The sequence below is a fragment of the Oncorhynchus masou genome, chromosome 17, assembly GCF_036934945.1.
Source record: "Oncorhynchus masou masou isolate Uvic2021 chromosome 17, UVic_Omas_1.1, whole genome shotgun sequence".
Taxonomy (NCBI): Eukaryota; Metazoa; Chordata; class Actinopteri; order Salmoniformes; family Salmonidae; genus Oncorhynchus; species Oncorhynchus masou.
Window position 1 is genome coordinate 6,200,659 of NC_088228.1, and position 11,321 is coordinate 6,211,979.

The 11,321-nt window shown below is 41.7% G+C and overlaps 1 protein-coding gene across 1 annotated transcript; it reads left to right on the forward strand.

Moving 5' to 3' along the window:
* Positions 1-550: 550 nt before the first annotated feature.
* impa1 (inositol monophosphatase 1) lies at positions 551-10,838 on the forward strand. The gene is made up of 9 exons (XM_064992095.1): positions 551-637; positions 1,256-1,355; positions 1,834-1,967; positions 4,061-4,165; positions 4,354-4,399; positions 4,841-4,949; positions 5,465-5,573; positions 7,570-7,721; positions 10,408-10,838. Exons 2-9 carry the CDS (start codon positions 1,293-1,295, stop codon positions 10,536-10,538), a joined length of 849 nt encoding a protein of 282 aa, XP_064848167.1. The 5' UTR covers positions 551-637; positions 1,256-1,292; the 3' UTR covers positions 10,539-10,838.
* Positions 10,839-11,321: the final 483 nt, after the last annotated feature.

Genomic DNA, 11,321 nt, shown 5'->3' on the forward strand with positions numbered 1-11,321 from the left:
ATAATGCTGAAAATGTCCCCGTTCTTCCATGACCTGCATACTCACCAGACATGTCACTCTTTGAGCATATTTGAGATGCTCTGGATCGATGTGTACGACAGCGTGTTCCAGTTCCGGCCAATATCCAGCAACGTTGCATAGCTTGAAGAGGAGTGGGACAACATTCCACACGCCACAATCAACAGCCTGATCAACTCTATGCGAAGGAGATGTGTCGCGCTGCTTAAGGCAAATGTTTGGCACACCAGATAAGGACTGGTTTTCTGATCCACGCACCTACCTTTTTTTCTTTTTTTCCCAAATGTATCTGTTACCAACTGATGCATATCTGCATTCCCAGTCATGTGAAATCCATAGATTAGGGCGTAATGCATTTATTTAAATTGACTGATTTCCCTTCATGAACTACTGTAACTCAGTCAAATCTTTGAAATTGTTCCATGTTGCGTTTTGTTCAGTATTTCTAATGGCGTGCAATGGCGCAACACTGGCCAGTAAGCGGCAGCACATACCCGTCATTCGTCTTGTTGGGCAAACTAGCCAAGAAGAAGACGATTCAATGCGGAAGTTAAAAAAAAAAATTGGTTCTATGCGGAAGTGGTGGCTTATTGACTTTCCCCAACTCGATCTACTATCGGTGAGATTTTAGTCCCTTTTTTTCTCGATCATTCGTATGCTAGTTACAGTCTCTTATGTCCTATTCTGTGCACAGACTAGCTCGATAACGTGTTGTGTGTAACATTTTAAGATGGGATGGTTATAAATCCTCGCATATAGCTCGAGAACTGTTAGGCTAAACCAATCTCGGATCAGTACTGTAAATCGTTTTTTAAATGGATAAACAAGACTTTATCTGAAAACATTTGCAATGCAAACAGTTTTATTATAGAATATCGCTATTTGTTTTAATTAAATGATTATACCACAATTTGTCAATGTACTTTCACATTCTTCCCATCAGTATAGGAGCAATCAGTCGTTCTTCCCTCTAGGGTTGCTATTTTTACAAAGGTCATGCTCTTGGAAAATGGAAATTACATGAGGATTTGCCTCAGGTTTCATAAACTCTTATTCTGATGGAATTGACAGCATGTTCAGCTCCATTGCTACAAGCACATACAGGACCCAGTATTGGGTTAGCTAGTTTATTTGCAAATTTCTCCAACATAACCATAGTATGATCGATACACTTTGAGGTGTTATTTTATCAATGTTTTATGTATTAAGTAAAACCTTTTCACTGTCTGTTCCACAGCATCCTTTTAAGGACATAGGTCTTGCATCAAGGCACCATGACTGACCTTTGGCAGAATGCCATGGACCATGCTGTGGCTCTGGCCAGGAAAGCAGGCTCGGTGAGTGTCTCTGTCTGTCTGTCTGTCTGTCTGTCTGTCTGTCTGTCTGTCTGTCTGTCTGTCTGTTTTTGTGTTTGTCTGTCTTACTGTCTCTGTCTGACTGTCTGTGTCTGACTGTCTGTGTCTGACTGTCTCTGTCTCTGTCTGACTGAGTTTGTGTCCTGTCTGTCTGACTGTCTCTGTCTGACTGTCTCTGTCTGACTGTCTCTGTCTGACTGTCTCTGTCTGACTGTCTCTGTCTGTGTCTGACTGTCTCTGTCTGTGTCTGACTGAGTTTGTGTCCTGTCTGTGTTTGTCTGTCTGACTGTCTCTGTCTGACTGAGTTTGTGTCCTGTCTGTCTGACTGACTGACTGACTGACTTTGTGTCCGTCTGTCAGAGTGTGTGGTGGTGGTGCTGCTTGTCTTGTGGTTTTCTTCACTGACCTTTTGGCTTCAGACAGAAGTTCCAGTATTCAACCGTGTATCTATCTGCTGCAGTTTGTAAGGGATGCAGTACAGAATGACATGAAGGTTATGTTGAAGAGTTCTTCTGTGGACCTGGTGACTAAAACTGACCAAATGGTGGAGCAACTCATTATAGATTCTGTGAAGGAGAAATTCCCCACGCACAGGTACAATAACTTACTGTGGCTTTGCTTGTATAAAGACATATCCTGGGACACACACACACACACACACACACACACACACACACACACACACACACACACACACACACACACACACACACACACTGGCACACTTCTTATAGCCCATGAAAAGGAGAAGGATTTCTACAGGTTTATTACAGAGCCTCCCGATCAGTATCTGTTGGTGTTCAATCAGACATTATAAAGGTGATATTATACATGGTGTTTCTAGAGCATGCAGACATTATAAAGGTGATATTATACATGGTGTTTCTAGAGCATGCAGATATTATAAAGGTGATATTATACATGGTGTTTCTAGAGCATGCAGACATTATAAAGGTGATATTATACATGGTGTTTCTAGAGCATGCAGACATTATAAAGGTGATATTATACATGGTGTTTCTAGAGCATGCAGATATTATAAAGGTGATATTATACATGGTGTTTCTAGAGCATGCAGATATTATAAAGGTGATATTATACATGGTGTTTCTAGAGCATGCAGATATTATAAAGGTGATATTATACATGGTGTTTCTAGAGCATGCAGACATTATAAAGGTGATATTATACATGGTGTTTCTAGAGCATGCAGACATTATAAAGGTGATATTATACATGGTGTTTCTAGAGCATGCAGATATTATAAAGGTGATATTATACATGGTGTTTCTAGACCATGCAGACATTATAAAGGTGATATTATACATGGTGTTTCTAGAGCATGCAGATATTATAAAGGTGATATTATACATGGTGTTTCTAGAGCATGCAGACATTATAAAGGTGATATTATACATGGTGTTTCTAGAGCATGCAGACATTATAAAGGTGATATTATACATGGTGTTTCTAGAGCATGCAGATATTATAAAGGTGATATTATACATGGTGTTTCTAGAGCATGCAGATATTATAAAGGTGATATTATACATGGTGTTTCTAGAGCATGCAGATATTATAAAGGTGATATTATACATGGTGTTTCTAGAGCATGCAGACATTATAAAGGTGATATTATACATGGTGTTTCTAGAGCATGCAGATATTATAAAGGTGATATTATACATGGTGTTTCTAGAGCATGCAGATATTATAAAGGTGTTATTATACATGGTGTTTCTAGAGCATGCAGACATTATAAAGGTGATATTATACATGGTGTTTCTAGAGCATGCAGATATTATAAAGGTGATATTATACATGGTGTTTCTAGAGCATGCAGACATTATAAAGGTGATATTATACATGGTGTTTCTAGAGCATGCAGATATTATAAAGGTGATATTATACATGGTGTTTCTAGATGCTGCTGATATTTTAAAGGTGTTTCTAGATGCTGCTGATATTTTAAAGGTGTTTCTAGATGCTGCTGATATTTTAAAGGTGTTTCTAGATGATGCAGACATTACAAAGGTGTTATTATACATGGTGTTTCTAGATGATGCAGAGGAGGCGGCAGGGTAGCCTAGTGGTTAGAGCGTTGGACTAGTAACCGAAAGGTTGCAAGTTCCAATCCCTGAGCTGACAAGGTACAAATCTGTCGTTCTGCCCCTGAACAGGCAGTTAACCCACTGTTCCTAGGCCGTCATTGAAAATAAGAATTTGTTCTTAACTGACTTGACTAGTTAAATAAAAATTGATGCCGACATTATAAAGGTGTTTCTAGATGATGCAGACATTATAAAGGTGTTTCTAGATGATGCAGACATTATAAAGGTGTTTCTAGATGATGCAGACATTATAAAGCTTTTTGGTGTTTCTAAATTATGCAGACTATATGGACTTTAATGGCGATAGTTTAGTAGGTAGTTTTACGGAGAGGGGGCGATCTAGACTTGTCCAATAAGAAAACATTTTGCTACGGAAAATGAAAATAAGCATTTCAGATTGTGCCTCTCTGTTGCAGTCCGTTTCCTTTAGTGCCTTAATGATCTTGCACGCAGAGAGAGAGCTGAAAACACTGGCGAAGCCGCCTTTACATAGAAACAAATGGAGGCGACTGGGTTTTCTGTTCCTGTGTGTTTAAGCAGCTTTGTGAACATGACCTTGTTCTCCTTGTGTTGCAGTTTCATAGGCGAGGAGTCGGTGGCTGCTGGAGAGCCCTGTGTTCTGACTGACAACCCAACCTGGATTGTCGACCCGGTAGATGGAACCACTAACTTTGTCCACGGGTAATTTATTAAATTATTGTTATTTTCTCAAAGAAATGTGGTAATCGTTTTGTGTCGATTTAAAATATCTTATCAAACACCTGATTTCTTTTTAATCCTGTCATTATGTAGCACACATTTGCTCATCTTACTGTAGCATTGGTTATCCTATTTAACACCGTCTTTCTGAAATTCATGGCTTCCAACAGATATCCATTTGTTGCCGTGTCTATTGGCTTTGCAGTCAACAGAAAGGCAAGTTTTCTATGAATCATTCAGAGTTTTTCTGAGCCTAGAGAACTCATGAGACATTTCATTGTTCATTCTTCATTTTAAAATTGCAAAGTTTTGCACCCACAAGAGTAAATCTGACAACAGTACTCTTGAACAATTACGGTAATTTAAAACCAAACTTATTTTTTTGTCCTAACATTCTGTGTTTCATAAATTAGATTTGTTTTAATTGGTCAACTGACCATGGCAGATCATCTATGTTTAAACCAGTATAATGTATATTCATCACCAGTCATTAAAGGGGCTGTAAAAGTCTAAAATGTTATTGAATTTAGATTTCTCTTTTTGGTTTTTGAATTGTGGTCGATTGTGTACCCTCACCTCTTTCACGGTGTATACGGGGGTAGTGAATCCCTGTTCAGATTGCCACCACAACAGGCATTCCTCTCTTGTTTCCCTCAGCTGGAGTTTGGAGTGGTGTACAGCTGCATAGAAGACAAGATGTACACAGCCAGGAAAGGGAAGGGGGCCTTCTGCAATGGGCAGCTCCTTAATGTGTCAGACCAGAAAGGTTCAGTAGTTAGTTCAACCAGTGCATCTATAGTGCTGTATAATACCAGTATTACTATGTCTCTCTGAATTCACTACTATTCATATTTTACTTTACTATAGACCAGTGTTTCCCAATCTTTCATTAGGTGAGAAGCCACATATTTACATTTCCGTACTCCGTTTGAGGCCAGATTTACATTGTAGCGCTGCATTTCAACTAGTATTTCATTTTTGTTCAAATAAGTATTACAATTCATGAGCATTACAATTCATGAGCATTTACAATTCATGAGCATTTACAATTCATGAGCATTTACAATTCATGAGCATTTACAATTCATGAGCGTTACAATTCACGGGCATCTTTAGTACTTAACACAAACTTGTAATCCTTTATACACATCATCATTCAATTCTGACCCACTTCCCTCCTCGCACTCCCCTGCTAACCTTCCCTCCCTGTCTCTCTTACCCTGTCTATCCCATAGACCTGAAATAGGAATGTCACTGAAGTGCTGAACTTTCTCATTACAGAAATCAGCCAGTCTATCGTTGCTACTGAGTTTGGTTCCAACAGAGACACAGAGGTGGTTGACAAAATCTTCTCCAGCATGAGGAAGATCCTGTGTTTACCCATCCACGGGTAAGAATGCCCTGGCCACGTTTAGAATGTCATCCACGGGTAAGAATGCCCTGGCCACGTTTAGAATGTCATCCACGGGTAAGAATGCCCTGGCCACGTTTAGAATGTCATCCCCGGGTAAGAATGCCCTGGCCACGTTTAGAATGTCATCCATGGGTAAGAATGCCCTGGCCACGTTTAGAATGTCATCCACGGGTAAGAATGCCCTGGCCACGTTTAGAATGTCATCCACGGGTAAGAATGCCCTGGCCACGTTTAGAATGTCATCCACGGGTAAGAATGCCCTGGCCACGTTTAGAATGTCATCCACGGGTAAGAATGCCCTGGCCACGTTTAGAATGTCATCCACGGGTAAGAATGCCCTGGCCACGTTTAGAATGTCATCCACGGGTAAGAGTGCCCTGGCCACGTTTAGAATGTCATCCACGGGTAAGAATGCCCTGGCCACGTTTAGAATGTCATCCACGGGTAAGAATGCCCTGGCCACGTTTAGAATGTCATCCACGGGTAAGAATGCCCTGGCCACGTTTAGAATGTCATCCACGGGTAAGAATGCCCTGGCCACGTTTAGAATGTCATCCACGGGTAAGAATGCCCTGGCCACGTTTAGAATGTCATCCACTGGTAAGAATGCCCTGGCCACGTTTAGAATGTCATCCATGGGTAAGAATGCCCTGGCCACGTTTAGAATGTCATCCACGGGTAAGAGTGCCCTGGCCACGTTTAGAATGTCATCCACGGGTAAGAATGCCCTGGCCACGTTTAGAATGTCATCCACGGGTAAGAATGCCCTGGCCACGTTTAGAATGTCATCCACGGGTAAGAATGCCCTGGCCACGTTTAGAATGTCATCCACGGGTAAGAATGCCCTGGCCACGTTTAGAATGTCATCCACGGGTAAGAATGCCCTGGCCACGTTTAGAATGTCATCCACGGGTAAGAATGCCCTGGCCACGTTTAGAATGTCATCCACGGGTAAGAATGCCCTGGCCACGTTTAGAATGTCATCCACGGGTAAGAATGCCCTGGCCACGTTTAGAATGTCATCCACGGGTAAGAATGCCCTGGCCACGTTTAGAATGTCATCCACGGGTAAGAATGCCCTGGCCACGTTTAGAATGTCATCCACGGGTAAGAATGCCCTGGCCACGTTTAGAATGTCATCCACGGGTAAGAATGCCCTGGCCACGTTTAGAATGTCATCCACGGGTAAGAATGCCCTGGCCACGTTTAGAATGTCATCCACGGGTAAGAATGCCCTGGCCACGTTTAGAATGTCATCCACGTTTATGACTGCCCTGGCCACGTTTAGAATGTCATCCACGGGTAAGAATGCCCTGGCCACGTTTAGAATGTCATCCACGGGTAAGAATGCCCTGGCCACGTTTAGAATGTCATCCACGGGTAAGAATGCCCTGGCCACGTTTAGAATGTCATCCCCGGGTAAGAATGCCCTGGCCACGTTTAGAATGTCATCCACGGGTAAGAATGCCCTGGCCACGTTTAGAATGTCATCCCCGGGTAAGAATGCCCTGGCCACGTTTAGAATGTCATCCCCGGGTAAGAATGCCCTGGCCACGTTTAGAATGTCATCCACGGGTAAGAATGCCCTGGCCATGTTCCCAAATGGCATACTGTCATGCTACTTATTAGGCATTGCGTGGAGGCCAAGTATTTAAATGTTTTCTTGAAAGACTAGGATGGCATACTACATTAGCTGAGAATTGAGTGTGGGACCACTCTGCATACTATTCAGGAAGTTTTTTTCACATTTGGTATCCCAGAATGTATCCTATTGCTAGCGGAAAGCCTTGGTACCATCAGATAAGACTCTGCTCTGTGTGGGTGTCTTGATGACACTAACCCTAACTCTGACGTTGGAAAAGCTTTGTGCAAGCAATAGTCTTGTCCAATAAGAAATGCCAGTTTTAGTTGTCTGTTGTAAAACATTTTGTTACGGTAATGAACACAAACTCTCTCTGTCCCATCTTCCTAGGATTCGAGGTGTGGGCACAGCGGCCACAAACATGTGTCTGGTGGCGTCGGGCTGCGTAGAGGCCTACTACGAGATGGGGATTCACTGCTGGGACATCGCTGCCGGGGCCATCATCGTCACAGAGGCAGGGGGCGTCCTCATGGATGTAGATGGTACGTCACTGTATATCCCAGATAGCACATAGACCTCCGCCCCACATTTGGGCTCCTGAGTGGCGCAGGCGTTCTAAGACACTGCATCTCAGTGCTAGAGGCGTCACGACAGACACTGGTTCAGCAGTCTAAGACACTGCATCTCAGTGCTAGAGGCGTCACTACAGACCCTGGTTCGATTCCAGGCTGTATCACATCCGGCCGTGATAAGTCCCATAGGTTGGTGCTTAATTGGCCCAGCATCGTCCGGGTTAGGGTTTGGCCGGTGTAGGCCGTCATTGTAAAGAAGAATTTGTTTTTAACTGACTTGCCTAGTAATTTTTTTTTAAACATGAACACATTATTTGTTACTTTTATATTTTTAATATTTTCTTTTTACTTCTCTATTTTTTACTTAACAATAATTTTTCTTAAAACTAAATGGTTGGTTAAGGGCTTTGTAAGTAAAGCATTTCACTGTAAGGTGCACGTGGCAAATACAATTCTGATTTGATTTGATACCTTGGGAAGATGCAGTGTTGACATCAGTTTGGCAAAACGAATGGCTACTTTCTAAGTTGTACAGATCTACGTTGCCAGGCAACAACGTTCTATTATGATGTCGCGACACAATGTGTAAACGCCTCTCCCTACTACATATTCCCAGCTCATTATGATGTCACAGCACAATGTGTAAACGCCTCTCCCTACTACATATTCCCAGCCCATTATGATGTCATAGCACAATGTGTAAACGCCTCTCCCTACTACATATTCCCAGCCCATTATGATGTCACAGCACAATGTGCCCATTAATGTCACAGCACAATCTCTGTACTACATATTCCCAGCCCATTATGATGTCACGGCACAATGTGTAAACGCCTCTCCCTACTACATATTCCCAGCCCATTATGATGTCACAGCACAATGTGTAAACGCCTCTCCCTACTACATATTCCCAGCCCATTATGATGTCACAGCACAATGTGTAAACGCCTCTCCCTACTACATATTCCCAGCCCATTATGATGTCACAGCACAATGTGTAAACGCCTCTCCCTACTACATATTCCCAGCCCATTATGATGTCACGGCACAATGTGTAAACGCCTCTCCCTACTACATATTCCCAGCCCATTATGATGTCACAACACAATGTGTAAACGCCTCTCCGTACTACATATTCCCAGCCCGTGATGATGTCACAGCACAATGTGTAAACGCCTCTCCCTACTACATATTCCCAGCCCGTTATGATGTCACGGCACAATGTGTAAACGCCTCTCCCTACTACATATTCCCAGCCCGTTATGATGTCACAGCACAATGTGATGTCACAGCACAATGTGTAAACGCTCTCCCTACTACATATTCCCAGCCCATTATGATGTCACAACACAATGTGTAAACGCCTCTCCCTACTACATATTCCCAGCCCGTGATGATGTCACAGCACAATGTGTAAACGCCTCTCCCTACTACATATTCCCAGCCCGTGATGATGTCACAGCACAATGTGTAAACGCCTCTCCCTACTACATATTCCCAGCCCGTTATGATGTCACAGCACAATGTGTAAACGCCTCTCCCTACTACATATTCCCAGCCCGTTATGATGTCACAGCACAATGTGTAAACGCCTCTCCGTACTACATATTCCCAGCCCATTATGATGTCACGGCACAATGTGTAAACGCCTCTCCCTACTACATATTCCCAGCCCATTAAGATGTCACGGCACAATGTGTAAACGCCTCTCCGTACTACATATTCCCAGACCATTATGATGTCACAGCACAATGTGTAAACGCCTCTCCCTACTACATATTCCCAGCCCGTTATGTCACGGCACAATGTGTAAACGCCTCTCCCTACTACATATTCCCAGCCCGTTATGTCACGGCACAATGTGTAAACGCCTCTCCCTACTACATATTCCCAGCCCATTAAGATGTCACGGCACAATGTGTAAACGCCTCTCTGTACTACATATTCCCAGACCATTATGATGTCACAGCACAATGTGTAAACGCCTCTCCCTACTACATATTCCCAGCCTGTTATGATGTCACAACACAATGTGTAAACGCCTCTCCCTACTACATATTCCCAGCCCGTTATGATGTCACAGCACAATGTGTAAACGCCTCTCCCTACTACATATTCCCAGCCCGTTATGATGTCACAGCACAATGTGTAAACGCCTCTCCCTACGACATATTCCCAGCCCATTTTGATGCGTCGGCCAAATGGTTTGCGTGTTCACTCGTAAAAATGGGTGGTACCGTGTGGCGCTAACAACGTCCAAGGTTGTGGGTTCAATTCCTGCAGGGATGAAACGCGTATACACTTACTGTGCTGTGTGTCGCTTTGTATGGAAGTATCTGCTAAGTGGTACTAATCACAGTATATAGTACTATTATGCACAATAGCACTCAAGATCCTATCACAGATCAGCATAGACTCCAATTAATCCTCAATAACAATCGATTACCCAGACGCTGAGATCTGATCAGTTTGTAAAAATGACAGTGTTTTTGTAATTTAGCAGTTGTATTTTCATTTAACAATTAATTAATTAATTAACAATTCCTGCAGGGAATACTTTAACTAGTTTTACTTTCATTATCAATAGTTAATAAGATATAAGTTTCTTTACAGCTATAAAAAAAAATATTACAACATGAATTGTTCATTTTTCTAGGAGGACCATTGGACCTCATGTCCAGAAGGGTTGTTGCTGCAAATAACAAGATAATCGCTGAAAGGATAGTCAAAGAGATTGACGCGTTTACCCCTCTGAGAGATGATGCATCAACAGAGACAGAAGACTGAACATTGCTGTGTTTTAAGTCATATTCTTAGAAAAAAAATGTGTTTTGTAAGCTTGTTTTATTTTTTTCCAAAGGATATCACTGTTCTTAAACAATTTCTGGTCATTTAAAACCAAACTTTTTGTCCTAGCATTTTGTGTTTTATACGTTTTTAATTAGTTAATTTTGAAATATTATAATTGTTTTATGTCAACTGACCCGGAAGACCCGGAAGATCATTTATGTTTTAAGACATAGATCAGTACTGTATATGTATCACCAGTCATGTATGTAAAAAAATAAATATAAAATATATATTTTATTTTATTGAGTTTAGATTTTTCCTTGGTTTTTAAAGTGTACAACATAAATATAGCATAGTGAACTTATGAGGAAAGAAATGGTCCCACGTTGCTCAGTTGGTAGAGCACGGCGCCTACAACGCCAGGGTTGTGGATTCGATTCCTAAAAGTATGAAAATGTCTGCACTCACTACTTACTTGTAGGTCACTCTGGATAAGAGCATCTGTTAAATGACTGAAATGTAAAAACTCAGTCAATTCAAGGTTTAATGCAGCTGAAAAAGGGGCTCTTATCCAGGAGTGTGAAAGGTCCGGATAGAACTATGTCCACTTAATGTTGCACCCTACTAGATTGCATTTTCATTTGAAATGCGCTGTTAAATTATATGAATTTAGTTCTGCACTTACTTAAAGCCTACAGTTTTATAATAAAAAATAAAAGAATACTTTTTAAAATCATGAATGAGCTTCCATGATGTCTTTATGTTAAGTCTCCCTTTATA